At 40.8% G+C, this 21,335-nt stretch overlaps 1 protein-coding gene across 1 annotated transcript in view; it reads left to right on the forward strand.

Moving 5' to 3' along the window:
- ST3GAL6 (ST3 beta-galactoside alpha-2,3-sialyltransferase 6) overlaps positions 1–21,335 on the forward strand; it is a 253,034-nt gene that overhangs the window by 206,973 nt on the left and 24,726 nt on the right. The window contains exons 8-9 of the mRNA XM_077480185.1: positions 2,428–2,523; positions 5,448–5,634. Coding sequence (XP_077336311.1) covers positions 2,428–2,523; positions 5,448–5,634 — 283 coding nt within the window. The remainder of the gene's footprint in view (positions 1–2,427; positions 2,524–5,447; positions 5,635–21,335) is intronic.

The raw sequence follows: 21,335 nt of genomic DNA on the forward strand, positions 1-21,335 counted from the left end.
CGGCTTCAGTGGTCAATGAGCGTAATAAAATGCCCCTGCTCCTATGGTCAGTAGGAGTAAGACACCCCATGTGCATTAGTACCAATGAGAATATTAAAAGGACCCTCAGGAGTGCTAGTGAGGAGGAGAATAAGACTCCCCAGGCACAGATGTCATTTAGCAATTAAAAAAAAGCCCTCTCAGGGCATTGGTGTCACTAATGCCTTGTACACATGTTAAGAATATCATACAAACGTTCTTCCAAATGTAATCGTATGCGCATCTAGAATTGAATCTCTAACGCAGTATATATACAAAATGTCCCGTAAGAGCTACTCAAACGTCCCGTGTGCGTAGGCACGTTCTGCAGCGTGGAGTCGGAAATGATGTCAGAACTTGACCTTGTGCATGCCACGCCTTTTGGGTTTGGAGTGACGGGGAGATCGGAGATCGGCTATGTGTGTTCGTCTGTGTTAGGAATATTCGTTATATATGGCAGTTGTCTATGAAAACTGACTTTTACATGGAAGACCAAACACTTCCACTGGCCATGCTTGGAGTTTTGGCCATCGAAAATGTTTTGGAAAAAAAAGAAAAGGAGCACATGGTCAAAACAATGGCTGCAGAACCGAGAGAACTATTCTCATATGTCGCTGCTGCGTTTATTACAAGAGAATAATCCGGATGATTTTAGGAATTACCTCAGAATGGATGATGAATGTTTCCAAGCATTGCTGCAGCTTGTGACACCAGCCATTAAAAAAACAAACAACAATTATGCGGCAGCCAATCAGTCCGGAGCAGAGGTTAATCGCAACACTACGCTATCTGGCGCCCAGGAGAAGTCTGCAGAACCTAAAATTCTCAACAGGAATTTCACCACAATCACTGGGGAGAATCATACCAGAAACCTGCAAGTCTCTCATTGATGCGCTACAGAGAAACGATGTGCTGACTTTTAACATTAAGACGCTTACCTGTCCTGGAATCCAGTGATGTCGACACCGCAGCTGATGTGTCTATCAGCTGTCGGGTGCTTCCACACACATAATATATACACAGACACACACACACACACACACCTCCAAACTTTTTGATTTGGGAACGAGGGACGTCGCTATTAGAAAACATATGTAGGCATAGGGGACACCCCCCTGCCATGCCCATTAATACAGAACTATGCAATTAAAATTATTAGACAACAAGTGCTTTTATTTACCACTATTGAAATTTACAGATGCAGCAATGTAGAACTTGGGTGAAAGGTTTATCCCTGGGAAACACTTATTGAAAGATATAAAGTATGTTTGTGCTGTTACTTCTACTTCTATACACATATGTGATCAAACACCAACTCATTAGTGTGAATATCAGTGCCATCATCGGTCTCACCTCCTCAGTGCCCATCAGTGAAGGAGAAAACGCACTTATTTACAACATTTTGTTACAAAGAAAAACGTAAAATAGCGAAAACATTTTTTTTTATTTGTTTAGCAAACAATAAAAACACCAGAGGTGATCAAATGCCACCAGAAGAAAGCTTTATTTGTGGGGAAAATTGATAAAAAAATTTGTTTGGGTACAGTGTTTCATGACCGTGCAATTGTCATTTAAAAAGCAACAGTGCTGTAAATTGTCCTGGGCAGGAAAGGGGGTAGTGCCATGTATTGAAGTTGTTAAAAGGGATATTAATTAACCTCATATAAAGATATATTATACACTGATATTCTGCTCAAGTACCATGCATGTTGTAAAATTGGTTTAGTGTCCGATAACAATGGAAAAGAAGGTTTTATTTCTTTCCCACGATCATTGTTTAATTTTGTGGTTTTGTTTCCGGTTTGTTTGTTTGTTTCTGATCATGCACACTACCATTCCCTCTATTTTCATACGATTACTATACTATTGATACGATCTTTCGTTGTGTTCACAAACAGGAAAAAATGTTCAATCTTGTTCCTTCTATAAATTTCGTACAAACAGGCCCTAATCAGATACGAAACCCATGTACTAATGATTCGATTATAGAATGACCTATCCAAAAGCGGTCATTTTCGTGCGATTTTTCTCAACATGTGTATGGGGCTTTAGAATTATAAGGCAGGCACCCTCCAACCCTAACATTGATATCAGTGTGAGTAATAAAAAATGAAAGGGGTCTTAAAGACTAGTTTGTTTTTTATATCTTTTATAGATTTCATTTTTGTTGAGAATTGGTTTAATTGTTGCCATATTAGTACTTCTTGGACAGAGAAGAAGGGAGCACCCTGAAAGTTTGTCCTGAAACTTTAAATATTAGTGCAAATAAACTATCCCGGAGTCTGCCTGTTTTTGTTTTTATTGATACTTATTTTGTATCCTAGACAGGGACAGGTTTAGACTTAGATGACACAGTAAACTGTCTTGTGTAGAAACGACTAATCACTATTTTTTTTGTTTTCTTCCTAGTATTTCCTGCAAGAAATGTGTTGTGGTTGGGAATGGTGGAGTGCTTCGAAACAGCACATTAGGCAAGAAAATTGATAGCTATGATGTAATAATAAGGTACAGTGACACTGTGTGTCTTTTCTCATTCTCTCTGTACATTTCATGAAGTTTGAACACATTGTAGTCGGTCACCTCAGGTCAGTGTGACACTTGAGACTATTTTTTGTTTCCCTCTTCAGTAGATTTGCATTGCTTCATCCTGAGTATGCTGCTAATGCACTGGTTTTGTGTTCTCTGACTGTGCTGTCACATTAGTCAAGGTGGAACTGTTACAGTTAAGAGAATATAACCATTTATATCTTTTACAATTCATCAACATGTACCTTTTAGCTTGCAAACTGATGAAATCCCTGATTCATAACTCTATATCCAGAAAACGTGTCCATTATTGAACAAATAATTGTACCATTCTACAGCATTTTTGAACCTGATCAGCTAGTAGTCTCCTTGAGGCAATTCCCTTAGCCCTTTGTATGTTCCTGCAGGAAAGTAGAAAGGTTGTATTTGACCACATCTATTAGCATCTGTAGTTGTTTTACAACCTTGTCTATTGGTTTCAGTGAAATCTTTTGGCTCAAAACATGCATGTCTTCCACCTGTTTACTGTCATAGACATGTCCTACATATCATTGCACTCAAGGGGTTAGAGATGTGCTCCAGCAATACCCTCAGTCTCCTGTACTGAAATTGCTTGCTCTGATTTGACTGAACATTGTGAGCTTCTCACAGTGTGCATTAGAAGCCACAAGAAGTCATGAGCCTGTGTCATTTCCTGGACGAAAGGCATCCAGTATGAGGCAGCCCTTTTCTTATTAGCTTTACTGTTTCTGGTCATCACATGTGGGTGTTACATAGAGTGATATGCATGCAAATGCAGCCTGTCCAGGTACAACTACTTTTCGTACAGCAGGAATCAGAGGACCCTGCTCGTTGGCAATTATAATCTAAAATGTGTTTTAAATGTACCTTGTTACTAGCACTTTAATATAGAAGTGATCTGGGCAACTGTGTAAAGCCATAAGATCACTTATACACCCCCAAAAACGACTCTCTTCTTTTCTCTGTGCCATGATTCCTGGGCACCCCTGCTCCTTTTGAGAGCTCAGGACCACTAACAACTGCTTCATGGTGGCAAGCAGGGAGATCTTGAACATCTCTTCTCCCAACAGCACAGTGAAACAGTCTCATCTCTGGGCACTAGTGTGATCAGAGCAGTAATACCCCTGCCAGCTGTGACTAAGAACGGGGAGACTTTGTACCTAATCTACTCAAGCACAATACAAGGGAGACTTCAAGGATCTAATAGAGCCATGCTGTCTTATTAAAGTGAAGCACCAGCTAAAAGAGGAAGCTCCACTTGTTTGCTTCCTCCCCCCCTCCCATGCCACATTTGGCATCTTTGGGGGGGGGGGGGGGGGGGAGTTGCTGGTTTTGACAGGTACCTGCTCCCACTTCTGGCTGATCTTGCCACTGCAAAGTCAGCAGGAAGTTCGGCCCTTTTCCTCCACTGCTGGGCCATTCACGTACGGAACCAGCTGTGAAGCCGCAAGGCCGGTTTCCCTTAATAGTTGAGATGGCAGCAGCAGCACCCAGCCAATTGAAAAAATCAGCTTGGCTGAAGACTCCTCTGGATTTGTGAACAGCTAAGTGTCCCAATATTAAAAGGCAGCAGCTACAGTATTTGTAGCTGGTGATATTAATTTTTTTTTTCTGAAGGATTTTCTGGGGCTCCTCTTTAAAGAGATCTTTTTACTTACAAATTTAACTGACAGGGGAATAGCTAGGCCCCATATAATAGAAATAAAACTAAAATGTATTACAAGAAAAACATTTATCTCTTGCATACATGCACATTTTCCCAAGCTTTATCCCTTCTGCAAGTGAAGGTTTCCATCCTCTGTCAACCCTTTTGTTCATCCCAGTGGAGCTTTTATGGGTGCAGCTTCTTTCTTATCAGTTCTTTCTCCATATATTCACACACTAGGGGCAAAGTGACTGTAGATGATCCCCAGGAAAAGTAATTATTTTAGATTATATTTTTTTATCATATTTAATGTTTAACATTTCTTAATGCATTTGAAATGTTACCCCGACATGCTGGGGTCAGTTGATGGCACTACTTCATTCCTCCATATGTTTGGGTTTCCTCCTACAGTCTAAAAAAAAGAACATTTAGGTCAACTTGCTAATGCCTTTAAGTTTTTTGGTTTGGTACCCTCTGAATAAGTTGCAACTCATTTCACTAACAAATTAACGTCAAGCAAACCACTACAATTTCACTAGAGAAAACCTATATTGTCTGAATTGTTTCATATTTATGATTCTGTTTTGCTGGTACAGGCGGTCCCCGGGTTACAAACAAGATAGGGACTGCAGACTTGTTCTTAAGTTGAATCTGTTTGTAAGTCGGAACAGTGTAGCTCCAGCCGAAAAATCTATTTCTAAGCTTTTTGGATAACATATGGAAGGGTTATCACCCCTGTAACATTTGTTTTGCTGTCTGTGCCCCTGTTCAGAAGATTTCACCTCACTTTCTGTCCCAATGGCAATTGGATTTTGGATTATTAGGGAAACAAGGATTGGTGATAAAGCATCAGTGGAGGTACCTTTTTCCCATATTAACTCTTAGAGGAGAGAATTTCCCTTCCTAGGGGTAGATTTCCTCTCACTTCCTGTTGTCTCCCTCTGTTTGTAAGTAGGAGTCGTTTTTAAGTCAGATGTTTGTAAGTAGGGGACCGCCTGTATTAGGATTCTGACACCCCTACCAACAGTAGAGCTAGATTCTTGACATCATTGTAATTAAAGCTGTAGAGTCCTATTTGACCCAGGTGTTGCCCCTTGATGCTTTCAGGCACATTTTATAGGGACAGAATTTAGGGCATCTAAGATACCTATATTTATATAATGCTTTTTAAAATATATATATATATACTAGAATTATTTGGAACATTTTTACTCCCATCTTATTTTCTCTTTGTTAGAATGAATGATGGTCCTGTCCTAGGATATGAAGATGATGTTGGGCAAAGGACTACTTTCCGGCTTTGCTACCCAGAGTCCATTTTCTCAGATAGCTTGCACTATGATCCAAACTCCACTGTGATACTCATGATGTTCAAACCGCATGATGTTAAATGGCTGTCAGAATTACTCTTTCACCGAAGAGTGGTAAGTGTGCAATACTTTATTGTTTGCAGCCTAATTCATCTGTTTTGGGACAATATCAATGGGTTTGATGACAAATTAACAGCATGTTCTGGTGGAAATTGCTCTCCGTTATTGGCAGAAGTGACATCTTGGTAGGTGACTTAATTTGCACTAGCAGTGACTCCAAGTGCTTCTTCTACCAAAATTGCAGCTCTGGAACCAATACCTTATAATGATGGGAGGAAAAACAGAACAATAAAAAAGATGCAGAATTTAAAAAAAATAAAATTCCAAAGAATTTGTGCCCATGTTGTGGAGTGTAAGTGAACTTGAAATTGGTAAAAATTGGTAAAGAAACAATGATAGGCCATAGTAGGCATCTCCGGCTGTGTATCATTCCTATTTATTGTTGTGGTAGCCCTAAATCATTGAACCCCCCTTTTTATTTGTAGTACTAATATTAAATGCACTCAAAAATATTAGTGTGTGTATATGTGTGTGTATGTATGTATGTATATATATGTATGTCTAACTTTCATATGTTTTAGGTATTTTTCATAGGCTCGCTCAAATGGTTGTTTTCACATTTGTATTTGCGGTGCTTCACAGCTTAATAAATTGAATTTCTTTGAATTGTGCATCAAGTTGCTTATTGGACATGCATTATATTGTCAAAAGTATTGTGACGCCGGCCTTTACACCCACATGAACTTTAATGGCATCCAAGCCTTAGTTCGTAGGGTTCAATATTGCATTGGCCCACCCAACTATAGCAGCTTTAACTCTTCTGTCCACAAGGTTTAGGAGTGTGTCTATGGGAATCTTTGACTATTCTTCCAGAAGCTCATTTGTGAGGTCAGGCACTGATGTTGGACGAGAAGGCCTGGCTTGCAGTCTCCGCTCCGCTTGTCTTTCAGGGGTTGGGCTTAGTTCTAGTGAAGAGAACTCTTAAGACATCAGCATATCAAGACAGTTTGGACAATTTTATGCTCCCAACTTTGTGAGAACAGTTTGTGGATGACCCCTTCCTGTTTCATCATGACTGTGCACCAGTGCAACAATGCAAGGTCCATAAAGAAATTAATGAGTGAGTTTGGGGTGGAGGATCTTGACTGGACTGCACAGAGTCCTGACCTTATCGTCCAACATCAGTGCCTGACCTAAAAAATGTGCTTCTGGAAGAATGGTCAAACATTCCAATAGACACACTCCTAAACCTTGTGGACAGCCTTCTCAGAAGAGTTGAAGTTGTTATAGCTGTAAAGGGTGAGCCAACTCGATATTGAACCCTACGGGCCAAGACAGGGATTTCATTAAAGTTCAAGTGCCTGTAAAGGCAGATGTCACAATACTTTTGACAATATAGTGCATCTTTTATGTGATGTGTAAATGTGTGTAAAATCAGATAAGTCCACAGAAGTTCTGGAATATTACATTTATAAGAGCACAGTTGATCCGTAAAGTTAGTTTAATGTCTTGTTATCTTACAGTCTTGTATCTCCCAACAAATGTCATTATATTATCTTTAAATTCTTACTTAGTAAACCCTTAAGCAGGCCAAACACAGTGCAATTATTTTTTCCTGCAACCACATGTTGCGGGAAAGAAATTTGCTCGATTACCCCATTTACACAGACGGTGTTGACAGGGGAATTCCACCTGCCAAATAATTGTAGAGGTGGGGGAAGCCGTCCCTGCTGGGAGAAGACAGTGATCATTTCTATTGGCTTTGCCAGCCGCTAGCGATGATCTCATATAAGATCCAGCAGGCTGGTTTGTACCCAAGTTGATCGATCAACTTGGTACATTCAGCCTGCCCATACGGTTCTTGCTAAACCTAACAAGATTTTGAACGATCTATGGCTACTTTAGATCTGCTACTCTGCTTATCCCCTTTACAAATGTGCCCCTTGTACTTCTGAGTGGGTGCAGGCTTTGTGCAAATCCCCCAGGTTCTGTCTACTCATCTACTTCCACCTATTTCTCCGGGGCTCTGTGTGTGGTAGAGGCACTGATCTGGCTGCCTCTCTCTGAGTAGCCCACTCTAGCTGATAAGCATTTCAGCAGTGCATAGCAGTGTTTTGTAGTGTCAGGTCCATACAGTCACTAGTTAACCCTAGGTCTGTTTTTAAGACGGAATTAGAAATCTTAAATTTAAAAAAGATGGATTTTCCTGCCTCATTTTCTACGTTGCTCATTTATATGCATTCTACTGTACTCTTGGTGTAAAATTGATATCCATGGTAGGCAGGGATACCCAGAGTCTCCTGTGCAGAAATCTCACCCATAAAGTCCTGAGCTAGGCAAGGCAATTCATGATCCAACTTGTTCCACCCAAAACTGGTACTCACTGCCCCTTTCAGTGTAAAATCTAAATCCCATGCTATATTTTATGATCTGAATTACATGTGCCACAATTTACTTACTGCAGTTTTCACATGAATTGCGAATGAATAGTACCTACTAGGTCACTGGGACCTGCAATTGGTTGAAAATCCACAAATAATATAGTTATTTGACATCATTGCTGATCTCATCAAGCTCATGTAAAGGGTGACAGTTTTATATATTTGTTGGGGGGAAAAACATTGCTGGTGGACAAAGGTGCTAATTGGCCACACAGCAAGTACAGCTAAGTACAGCTTTAATGCTGCTGACACCTCACCATATGGACTTGGCAACACAGCCATTAGACTTAATTCTTAGTACAGTTTGAATCTCTTTGATCCTGTAAGTTGAGAACATGATGATTGAGTATTGGAAATGCAGAATTTCCTAGTCCCAAGCTCTTTCCATATTTAACCACTTCCAGCCCAGGGACGTCATAGAACGTCTTTGACTTTCAGTGGGGACATCTGAATGTCTGCAGCTGCAGGCATCATTTAGATACCATCTTTTAGAGCCAGCGATTCTGTGCAGTTCCCCTGCTTCATCGTTCTTACAGGCGATGAGAGGGGCCCTCCAGTGCTTCTCCGGGCTCTCCTGTGCCATCTCAGAGAAAGCTGCCGCTGTTATGATGTCACGTCCGGACAGCGGTTGTAAACAAAGGCGCGATCCCGGGTGGGAAAGCACATCTCTCCATAAAAGGGACCTGTCAGCACTATTCCTATTACAAGGGATGTTTACATTCCTTGTAATAGGAATAAAAGTGATCAAAAAATTAAAATTTAAAGAGAAAGTGTATAAATAAAAATGTAAGTAAAATAAACAATAATAAAAAATGAAAACATTTTAAATCACCCCCATCCCCATGTACTCGCGCACAGAATCGAATGCACGTGGAAGTCCCACCCACATATGTAAACGCCGTTCAAAACACACATTTGAGGTATGCGAATGAATAGTACCTACTAGGTCACTGGGACCGTTAGAGTGAGAGCAACAATTCTAGCACTAGACCTCCTCTGTAGTTCTAAACTGGTAACCTGTAAAAAGTTTGAAAGCATTGCCTATGGAGATTAAGTATCAACATTTAGCGCCATTCCAGTGTGTGTGTGTGCAATTTTTAAATCATGACATGTTGGTTATCTATTTACTCGGCGTAACATTATCTTTCACATTACACAAATACATTGGGCTAGCTTTACTGTTTTGTTATTTTTTTAAATTCATATATATATATATTTTTTTTATGAATTTTAGAAATTATTGCACAAATATCGTCCGACATAAAGTTTCAGCGACCGCCATTTTATTCCCTAGGGTGTCTGCTAAAACAACATATATGATGTTTGTGGGTTCTGAGTAATTTTCTAGCAAACAAATTATGATTTTTACATGTAGGAGAAGAGTGCCAAAATAGACCTGGTATGGAAGTGGTTAAGGAATGTTGTAATGCAAAGGTGGTCCTATTTATCTAAAATACTAGCCTGACAGTTTAGTGTAGGAGTTTTCATTTATTCATTATATTTTGGCATTAAAAGGGCCTAGCACAGTGGTTCTCAACTCCTGTCCTCAGTACCCAACAGGCCAGGTTTGCAGGATAACTGAAATACATCACAGGCGATATAATTTGCTACTCTGTGATCGCCGTATTCTAGTCTGCATCTCCCCAAGGTAATACTTGACCTATTAGTGTGTCCCGAGGACAGGAATTGAGAACCACTGGCCTAGCAGAAAGGTTGGTAGAATGAACAAAAAAAAATGCTGCACTAGAACAGTTCTTTTGCAAGTTAAAGTGGTTGTTAACCCACTACTACTAAATCCTCCCATTCTCTCTGTACCATATTAAGTGTCACTGTGCCTGTGTTATGTAAAAAATCTGCAAAATTGTACCTATACGATCGTGGCTCCCGGAGCTCAGCTGACAGCTCTCTTCTCTCTCTGGCTCACAACTCTAGTGAGCGTGGCTGAGCCCTCATGCACTAGTATGAACAGGCAGGCAGAGTGGGGAGGAGGACAGAGGAGACACAGACACGTGAAAGCAGGGCTGCGGATGACAGAGGCACGTACTCTGACCATGGTGTCAGAGCTCAGCAGCCCTGATATATCGTGGTCAGTTTACAGAGGGGAGGGTATAGCCAGGCAGGATCAGCCAGGTATTTCAGGTGATAGAGGGGGCACAAGCACTGTCCTGTATAACATCCTTTAAGGGAACAGGATCTCTCTGTTAACCCAAAAAAATAAAACGCTTTTAAGGATATTTTTCCAGATGCAAGCATTTATACACAGATGATGAAGAACTCTTTCCCCCTTGTTAAGGGCTTAAGCATATAATAGTGACAAGTACCTTTTGCAACTGCAAAATATTCCCCAGCTTCTTAATTCAAGGGAACAAGAGAGCATGATCAAATAGTAATTAGGAAATACTGTGGGAACACTGGAAGAAAAAAAAATGTAAAAAGCTGCTTTCACACCGAGGTGCTTTACAGAGGATACGGCGCTAAAAATAGCGCCTGCAAAGCGCTTGTAAAGAGCCTCTCCTGTCTCTCCAGCATATAAGGTCGAGGGCTTTCACACTGGAGCGGTGCACTTGCAGGACGGTAAAAAATGTTCTGCAAGCCGCATCTTTGCAGCTCCTAAAGCGCCCTTTCTCATTGAAAACAATGGGGCAGCAACGGCGATTGTAACCCTTTTTCGGCCGCTAGCGGGGGTCTAAACCGCCCTACTAGCTTCGGAATAGCGCCGCTAAAAATAGCGACTCTTTACTGCCAATGCCCGCCCACCAAAGTGTGAAAGTAGCTTTAAAGGATTTTTAGATTTTAATTTTCTATACAGTATATTAAAGTGGTTGTAAACCCTTACAACCAACTTTGACCTACAGGTAAGCCTAGATTAAGGCTTACCTGTAGGTCCAAGAAATATCTCCTAAACCTATACAGTTTAGGAGACAGCGGCGCGCAGGCGCACTGGGCAGGCCGCAGCGATATGCTGCGAGTGTCGGTTCCCGTGCGCATGCGCGGGAGTGACGTCATTGTGGCTCCAGCGAATCCGGGATGCATGGCAGTGGCGAAGAGGAAGACGGAGGACCGCTTGGGGGGCTTCGTTCTCAGGTAAGTTATTCATAATGAGCTAGTATGCTATGCATACTAGCTCATTATGCCTTTGCCTTACAGGATGAGTTTAAAAAAAAAATATGTTTTTGCCTTACTTCCTCTTTAAGCACATTGCTGATGTGAACTTTGAAGAGGAAGTAAACCCTGATAAAGGTAAAGCCTAATGGACTACTATGCATCGCATAGTAGCCCATTATCTGTTACTTACCTGACACAGGAGCCAGCGATGTCACCGCTGTCCCCTGTAGTACGGAGCATCCATCTTCTTCCGGGTATCGCTGCTCTGCCACTCAGTGCCAGAGCCGCGATGACATCACACCCGCGCATGTGCACGGGAGCCGCCACTCCCAACGGCATATCGCCATTAGCAGTGGCATGCTGCTAACAGCGATAGTGCGCCTGCACGCTGTGTGCCATAGACAGCAGTGACTGTCTTTTAGTAAATATCTCCTAAACCGTGTAGGTTTAGGAGATATTTCTTGGACCTACAGGTAAACCTTAATCTAGGCTTACCTGTAGGTCAAAGTGGTTTGTAAGGGTTTACAACCACTTTCAGACCGAACCATTTTGCTGGCTTAAGACCAGACCAATTTTTGCAATTCAGCACTGTGTCGCTTTAACTGACAATTGCGCGGTCGTGCAATGTGGCTCCCAAACAAAATTGACGTCCCTTTTTTCCCCACAAATAGAGCTTTCTTTTGGTGGTATTTAATCACCTCTGTGTTTTTTTTTTTTTTTACTTTTTGTTATAATAAATATCCCCCAAAAATATATATAAAAAAAAAAAATGTTGCCTTCGTTTAGGCCGATACGTATAATTCTACATATTTTTGGTTAAAAAAAACCCCGCAATAAGCGAATGGTTTGCGCAAAAGTTATGGCGTTTACAAAATAGGGGATAGTTTATGACATTTTTATTAATAATAAATTTTTTTTACTAGTAATGGCGGCGATCGGCGATTTTTATTGTGACTGCGACATTATGATGGACACATCAGACATTTTTGACAAATTTTTGGGACCATTGTCATTTATACAGCAATCGGTGCTATACAAATGCACTGATTCCTGTGTAAATTACACTGGCAGTGAAGGGGTTAACCAGGGGGTGGCAGTGTAGAGGTTAACCAGGAGGTGGCAGTGTAGGGGTTAAGTGTTCCTAGGGGCGTGTTACTAACTGTGGGGGGCTGGGCTTTGTGTTAGTGAACACTGATCTCTGCTCCAATCACATGGAGCAGAGATCAGTGTCACTTGTTGCTAGGCAGAACGGGTAGATGCTGTTTACAACGGCATCTCCCCGTTCAGCCTTCCCCGTGAGACGATCGCGGGTATCCCAGTGCCGATTGAGTCCGCGGGACACGCGATGGCAGGGCGGCATATAGAAATGGACGTACCTGTATGCCAATATGTCTGCCCGTGCCATTCTGCCGACGTACATCGGCGTGCGCCGGTCAGGAAGTGTTTAAGGCCCCTTTCACACTGAGGTGCTTATAAACTGCCAGTAAAACACTGAGCGCTTTTGAACAGCTTTCCATTCATTCTAGTGGAGAGGGGCGTTTTTTTTGTGTGAAAGCATTCATTGATTTTAATAGAAATGGATTTTCGGGAGCTTTTCAGATGCTTTTTTTTTAGCATGAAAGTGCCTCAGTGTCAAAGGGGTCTAACCTCTTTGTGGCCAGAGGTCATTGAAGCCTAGATGCCCAGACTGCAGTTGGCAAATTTAGCAGTTTCAGTTTAAATCCATTAAGGTTTCATTAACAAACTAATTTGCTAATGTTGTTTTGTTGTTCCATAGTAAACATTGTGATTCTAACCCCCTGCTTATTTCACTGTGTATAGCCTGATCTGCAAAAAGAGGTCTATTAGATAAACTTCCAGCCTACTTGGATTGCAATGATTAGTCAGTCTGAGACCTGGGACAGACGGTGGCAACCTGCACTAATAATTTACAAGTAAAACATAGATTAAAAGAGAAGTATGGGTTTCCTTCCTTTTTTTTTTATTTTTTTATTGCTACATCTATTGTGTGAGCTGCTGATATCTATAAATCCTTCCAGCCCTCTTAAACCCCATACACACTATCAGTTTGTCTGCTGAGTTTTTCCTTCGGATTTACCAAAACCATGTAGTGGAAGGGTCTGCCTGATTGCATACAAATTGAAACTTCTAAGGTTTTACCTCATATTATATGGTTTTGGTAAATCTGAAGGAAAAACTCAGCAGAAAAACTGATAGTGTGTATGGGGCTTTAGAAGTGCCCCCATTCTGTTAAAATCGAGCTAAATACCTGTTGGAGGGTCTACGGACTTTCATACAGTGTAATACCGACAATGGTCTGGCTCTGGAGTCTGGATCCACCCACTTTCCTTTCCTTGCTTAATTGATGTCGGCTCCCACAGAGAGCGTAGCTGCTTCTCCCTCCTCCCTCCCCCTTCTCCCCCCTCCTTTGCAGCATGTTCCGATCGTCGGACAAATCCAGCAAAGATGAGAGCACTTCAGTCAATATATATATTCGGGTCAATTTAGACAGGAGCCAATTAACCTACCAGCATGTTTTTTGGAGTGTGAGGAAACCGGAGTACATGGAAGAAACCTACACAGGGAGAACATGCAAATTCCATTAAGATAGTACCGTGGTTGGGATTCTAACCAGCGATCCTATTGCTGCTATGAGGTAGAGTTAGAAGTGCTAACCACTTAGCCACTGTGTTGCCCATATAGGTACACTTTAAATGCCTGTTTAATATTTTGTTGACACAAATTCTTTAATAATTGTAATATTGCTGCAGTATTGATTCTAGGGACCTAAACATTCAGAGCGAGAGCGCTTTTGTTCTTTTTTTTTTTTGCAAGCTTTTTTGCATGCTATGAAGACCACTGTAAAGAGCTGTGGTTATCTGTGCTAGTTTAGTTTTAGCACAACGGTTGTAGCATGGTTTGTTCTGCAAATTGGACCTTGGTCACGTTTTATGTTTATCTGTGGCAGGAAGCCACAAGCAGCATCTAAAACATTTTGTTATCGATGGGACATTTTGACATGTACATTTATATGCAGAAATTATTTTACGTACAAAGACCCAAGCTGAACTTGGCAAGTTAATCAGTGCTCCACTGAAATGCAGAAAGCAAATAACTAATAGGAAAATTCAAAGTCCATAGGAGATATGAGATGGTAAAGGTAAATTAGCTGGATATACATTTCACCAGTGTCCAACACCAGCAGTCCCCGAAAGCTCCTCTGCATGGTCTAGGAATACCTCATGAACATGCAAAAGGAAAGAAAGGGCACCAGATCAGCAGAGACCCCATTCGCCCCCTTGGGAGAAACCCATTTTTGCGGTATGGATAGCCTCCCTAGTGGCCTCTCCCAGTATATTGATTTCTTCCTCCAACCCATAGTCCGGTCCTTACCCTCATGCATGCGAGATTCCTCCCATCTGTTGGAGACTCTTTCCAATTACACATGGGAGGACTCCTATATCTGGCTTTTCCTTGATATCACTTCACATCAATCCCTCACACAGTTGTAACTTACTGCAGTTGGACATTTTTTAGCACAAGAATCTCACTTTCACCATAAATGGGCTTAGTTCATCCTGGATAGTTAGTACACAATTTTGTATGGAGCACAATTATTTCAAATATTTGGGGGGTTAATATCTCCAGGTGCATGGCACCGCTATGGGCGCTTTTCACCATGGGCTGGTGGGAGGAGTCATGCATCTGGAGAGGTAAACCCTTTACTGCACAGATAATATACTTTGGCAGATATATTGATGACGTGATCATCAAATGGGATGGGCCCCTTTCCTCTATTGCTCCCTTAGTCCAATATTGCAATGATAGCCATTTGGGTATACCTTTCACCCACGTGTGCAGTCCCACTGCTTTAGTCTTTCTAGATTTTGGGTTATGTCGCGCAGAGGGCCATATTGTGTCCAGAACCCATTTTAAGTCCTCTCCGGGGAAGTTCTGTCTTCATTTTGCAAGTTGCCATCAACCAAAATGGAAACCGAGTATTCCAAAGGGCCAATTTTGCAAAATTGTACCCGATTGAAAACCCATGCAATCCATACATTCAAAGAAACCAAAACAAATACGTTCAGAAATTGAGTTATGTGTAATATAATGGCATGACATATTTTGAACACATGAAGAAAGGGAGATGCAAAAAGCCATGGAAAGCCAAGACACCAGCTGAAATCTATCAGTAATTGGAAGTCAATCCTGCCCCTTGTCAGTATAAATTAATATCAGCTGGTTCAGTCTCAACTGGTGGCCTAAAAAAAGTGTCTCATTACCGAGGTGTCACACAAGAAACATCTCATGATGGATTAAATCAAAGCGCTCTCAAGACATTTGCAACCTTATTGTTTCAAAACATACCAATGGCATTGGTTACAGAAGGATTTCTAAACTTCTGAATGTTTCAGTGAGCACTGTTTGGTAGAGGTTGACCGATATATCGGCCGATATTTGCCATTTTTTAATTAATCGGCATGGGCCGATTGTGCTGTTAAAAAAGGCTGATTATATCTTCAGCGCGACTTTCAAATGACCTCTGTAATAAAAGTCAATGCAAGTTGCCTGAAGACTGCAGTGGAACAACTTGTCTCCTCTCTGGGCAGTCTGACGAGAAAAGAGCAAAGAGATACAATGTTTATAGTTTTCAATGAGCTGAGCTCTGTGTGTAGAGTTCTCAGTTTAACCATTTAAAGACTAAATCTTTTCTGACACTTGATGCTTACAAGTAAAAATCCTGTATTTTCTGCTAGAAAATATTTTTTAGCAGAGACCCTAGGGAATAAAATAGCGGTTGTTGCAATATTTTATGTCACACGGTATTTGCGCAGCGGTCTTTCAAACGCAATTTTTTTGGAAAAAATACACTAATGATAAAAAACAAACAAAAAAAAAAACAGTAAAGTTAGCCAATTTTTTTCATCCAAAAGTTTTGATTACCTGTTTTTGTGTATTTAATACATAGTTTTTTTTTTTTGTTTGTTTTTTTTATCTAAATTATACATACAAGTGAACTGATTGGAGGTTTGTTTTGTTTAATAAATGTTTAAATGTAAGAAATTTTCTGTATCATTTATAACTTAAGGCTGCTTTCACACTGGCGCTGGCAGATGTTGACGGTAAAACGCTGCTAGTTTTAGTGGCGCTTTACCATCATTTTAGCGGCGCTATTCGGCTGCTAGCAGGGCACTTATAATCCAGCTAGCGGCCGAGGGAGGGGTTAAATGTGCCCGTGAAGCGCCACTGCCAAATCGCATTGTAGGCGCTTCGGCAGCGGTGCCCATTCATTTCAATGGGCAGGAGTGCTATACACCGCTCCAAAGATGCTGCTTGCAGTACTTTTTTTTTTTTTTTTTTTTTTTTTATAACGTCCTGCCAGGGCATCTCCTCAGTGTGAAAGCACTCGGGGCTTCCACACAGACTGCAGGGGAGCCGTTTTGCAGGCACTTTTACAGGTGCTATTTTTAGCCCAAAAGCACCTCAAAAACGCCCCAGTGTGAAAGGTGTCTGATTGTTAGATTTTATGAGATGAAGGGGGAAAAAAAAATAAAAAATCGGCCTAACATATCGGCCCAAAAAAATCGGAATCATATATAGGCCATCGGCCGCCGCGATTTCTACATATCTGCATCGGCCACAGAAAAACCCGTATCGCTCGACCTCTACTGTTGGGGCCATAATCCAGAATTGTAAAGCACATAATTTCAATATAAACTGGCCATGATCATGTGCTCTTCACAAGATTTCTGACAGAGGAGTGAAAAGAATCATCAGAGTTGTCCAAGAGCCAATGACTACTTGTGGAGATCTTCAGAAAGATGTGGAATTAGCAGGTTCAGTTATTTCAAAGAAAACAATAAGTAATGCATTCAACCGCTATTTCCTTTATGCACGCTTACCACCCAAGACTCCTTTGCTGAAGAAAAAGCATATTGAAGCTCATTTAAAGTTTGCTGCACAAAATTTTGACAATCCTGGGAAAATATAGTCTGGATAGATGAGACTAAATTTAACACTTTGGATGCCATAATATATGTTTGGAGGTCAAATGGCACTGCAAATGTCCCCAAAATCCCCCCATACCAACAGTGAAGTTTGGAGATGGGAACATCATGGTCTGGGGCTGTTTTTCAGCACATGGGACTGGCAAACCTCATATTGTTAAAAGAAGAAAGACTGAAAAAATGTACCAAGACGTTCTCGATAAAAATCTGCTGCCATCTACCAGGATGGTGAAGATGAAACAAGGGTGGACATTCCAGCAAGACAATGATCCCATAAACAAAGCCAAGGAAACTCTCAATTCGTTTAAAATAAAGAAAATAAAGCTGCTAGAATGGCCCAGCCTATCACCTGATCTTTTGTTTACAAAGCTCAAACTCAAATGTATTTACAGCAGTGAATGATTCACATGTAGGGGCTGAGGTGAACAACAAATACCCCTTTGGAGGCACCATCCCTGGAAGATATGCGACTACGTTTCAAAAAAATGTAGAACGGGGTGGGACTTTAATTGTGCCCCAGAGTAATATAAATAAAGTAGGATACAGTTCTATAATTATAGAAAAGTAGACACACTTTATTCTAAAAATCTAATTTAAGATACATAACAGTCATTTAATAGGAGTTCAGGGTGTGCTGGTCCCAAACATTTACAGAAGTGTGGCCTACACGTTTTGCGGACAGTTCCTCTTCGTGGGCTCGGTGGTCCTCTGATCATAGTTTGCGGATGAGTGAGGATACATGTGTATTTGGGGAAACATTTGATCATTGTACCTAGACAGTTAGCACTATCTGACTGACCTTTTTTGGCTAATCCTCCACATGAGAAACACCACTGTACACTAACAAGTATAATCTGTGTCTATATATCAAACGTTTGACAGCACAATATATAGATTTTATTAAAAAATATTTATTATATGATATTAATGATATGTAACAAATGTATTAATATACTTAAGTACCACTCATTATTCTTGTCTATGTAAATCATGCAACTTATGTATTATTCATTAATATTTTATCTATAGAATTCATATGATGTGCTGTTGTGCTACTTTGAAGGCCCTGACGAAGCAGAACTGTCCACAAAACGCATAGGCCACGCTTCTGTAAATGTTTGGTAAAAAATACAAAACATCAGCTTAAAGTGGTTGTAAACCGGAAAAAAGCATACCCTGTAAGACAAAGGCATAATGAGCTTGTATGCATCACATATATGAAATACTTACCTTAGATCTAAGCTGTTGCACAGGTCCGCGGGCTCCTGCACTGTGATTGGCCGTTGCCACGATGATGTCACTCCCACGCATATCGGGGTCACCGGTAGTGGCACGGCTGCTGAAGAAACTGCACGAATGGCCCATTTCTTGAGTGCGCATGCGCCAACTACGCCAGCGCAAGCGTATATGGTAAATATCTCCTAAACCGTGCAGGTTTAGGAGATTTAAAGTACCTACAGGTAAGCCTTATTATAGGCTTACCTGTAGGTGCAAGTGGTGTAACTAGGTTTACAGCCACATTTAAAGTTGCACAGTGCTCCAGTTAAGTCTTTCTGCATTTCTCAAAGATTGTGTATCTATGGTCAAAATGTAAAATTATATATGCAGTTCAACATTGCATTTTAATTATTCCAAGCCTATTCCTATTAATCTGAACGATATTGAAGTTTGTAAACTTACTTTGTGATGATCCCCACACATTTACTCCATTGAATTCTGTAACACGTATTCACTTCCTATGCGTAGGCACTACTGTGTCATGCATTCCAGATGTGTTGAGAGGAAGACTTTCAGGAGGCGGAGTCAGTACAGGAACAGCAGAACTAGGGCCCCCATTGAAAGATATCCCCTTTATTACTGTTCTGGGAACAACCAAAAATTTGGAATTTTTTTCACTTTTGATGATGACCATAGGCAATGGTAATAAAGGGGGTGAATCTCCCTAACGGGGGGGGGGGGGGGCACAGACCGTAATAAAACCCTGAGAAGGGTTCTAATCCCTCTCATCTTTATCCAAAACTAAAAAAGTTTGCCTTTTTAGTTTGGGGCCCCTTCCGCATGGGACAGTCTTCGTTGGAGTCTGCCTACTCAGCAGGGAATCTTTCCGCTAGCCCCTGCTGAGGAGGTGGATGGCTAGTGTGTGTCCGTTCCTCTTATGCAGACACAGTAATTGAGTTGCCGGCATTCTTTTTCCAGACATTCTTTTTTTTCTCCTCTGTGGGCTGTCAGATGTAATGGATTTACATCCGACTGCTATCCGATCCGCCATATGGATGAGGAACGGATCCCCATCCGTCTGTTTTAAGCAGAGATGATTGAATATCCGGTGACACGTGCAGCTCCATAGAGGAGACTGGAGGGTCCGATTTGGTCCACCTGAAACCTGACAGGCAGATCCGATCGGTCTGCTTGTGTAAAAGGGGCCTAACACCAAAAGGTATCTGGCGGCGAATAAAACTTCTGGTCTGTATCTGGATGACTGTTCTGTCAGTCTTTGAGCAGGCATGCTGACTGCACTGTCTGCTGTACAATTCGTCACTAGAGGAAGAATATAAAATGAGGGCATGAAATCTCACCAAAAAGTATGGCAGAGCAATCTGATCACATGTAAAAACTCTACCTCCTGGCCTACAGCGCTAGAAACTATGTACTGTATGTTTTCAAGTAGACTTTATCATAAGAACTCCTAATGCATAAACTACGAATATGCATGTTCCCCGTTAACATAAACCATTGTATTCGAGCAATTTGGCATTGAATAGGGATTGCATGTCACCTGCTGAAACATTTCCCCCTTTCTGTACATGTACCACTTCGACTTGCAACACGCATATAACATTTGCCAATGCTTGCATGGAATTCCTGTTGGTTTGTGTATGCAATTATGGACACATTTAGTAACCTTCCTGAAACCAGTCATTCAATCTAAAACTGGCATCATGTGCCTCAGCTGTTTAACTACAGATAGTGAGAACTGGAGTTTTTTTAAATATAGAAATTACATTTTAATGTCAGAAGCCACTACAAGGCTTTCCCAATGTAAATTTTATATTTTGTAAATTTATGTTTTGTTCAAAAGTAGTAGAACAAAATAAACTCAAAAAGTAAAGATATTACAAGGAACATTTAGAAATGTTACTTGTGCCTAAACAGTACCCTAAAGATTTAGTTTTGTCTTGGTGAATTAAATAGGAGCTGAAATGATGACACTTCTATGACAGCCATGCAAAGCCTTTTAGTCCTCATGCACACGTAGTAGCAGGGGTTGACATAAAAGTAATATGGTGGCAACATTCGGGAAATGTACAGTAGTGCCAGTAGATGCCATTCTCTCATCACCACTGTTCCAATATGCACTTCTCTTTTTACCATGGCACAGACACGCACACACACTCATTTTATATTCATCTCTTGTAATGCATGGGAACATTTTTGCTAATATATTACAATTACTCTGTAGCGGAAATCTATTCTTTTTTTTTTTTTTTTATCTTAACCTTTCCAAATTTGATCTCCCTAAATTATTTTAGGAATACATGAGCTACCGAATAATGGTCTACTGAGAACATGCTGTCCAATGCTAATAACCATATGATACCTTCAGTTTTGTTCAGAACACCAACACAATAGAGGTTCCAGAAACCATTTACTTTGCCAAAGATATGCAAGGCCAATACGGAGCTGATTTATAAACACATTAGGGTCTCTAAGCCCCCACACATCCAGACCCAGGACGGTTCTATTTTAGGTGTATATGACAGAAGGATGACTGTAGGAGACACGCTTTTTCTCACCACTTGTTTACAAATGTGTTAAGTTTAACACTTTTGAATGACCCCTATTCAAATCACTTACCTAGTAAAATTAGGTCAGCACACCAAGCAAATGCATGAAGTACTCTCTCACAACACACTCTTTCCTGGGAACAGACTCTGTTAAAATAATATATTATGTCAAACCTCTTGTCTGCACTCTAAAATTAACTGAAATGACACATTTGGTGATAATGAATACCATATATATATATTTTTTTTAATGAGGCGCATCTGATTTTGAGAGGCAGAACTTGTTTACCACAAGCAGAAGAATTTCTCATCATCATATTTAAGATGTCATTTATTTCTTCCCATAGTGTATTTTGGATTTATCATATTGTGTGCCTCCATACCGTTTTCTGTAATATATTGAAATAAGGCAGACA

Source organism: Lithobates pipiens, unplaced genomic scaffold, assembly GCF_037356315.1.
Source record: "Lithobates pipiens isolate NorthernLeopardFrog02 unplaced genomic scaffold, aLitPip1_a1.2 Scaffold_16, whole genome shotgun sequence".
NCBI classification, from domain to species: Eukaryota; Metazoa; Chordata; class Amphibia; order Anura; family Ranidae; genus Lithobates; species Lithobates pipiens.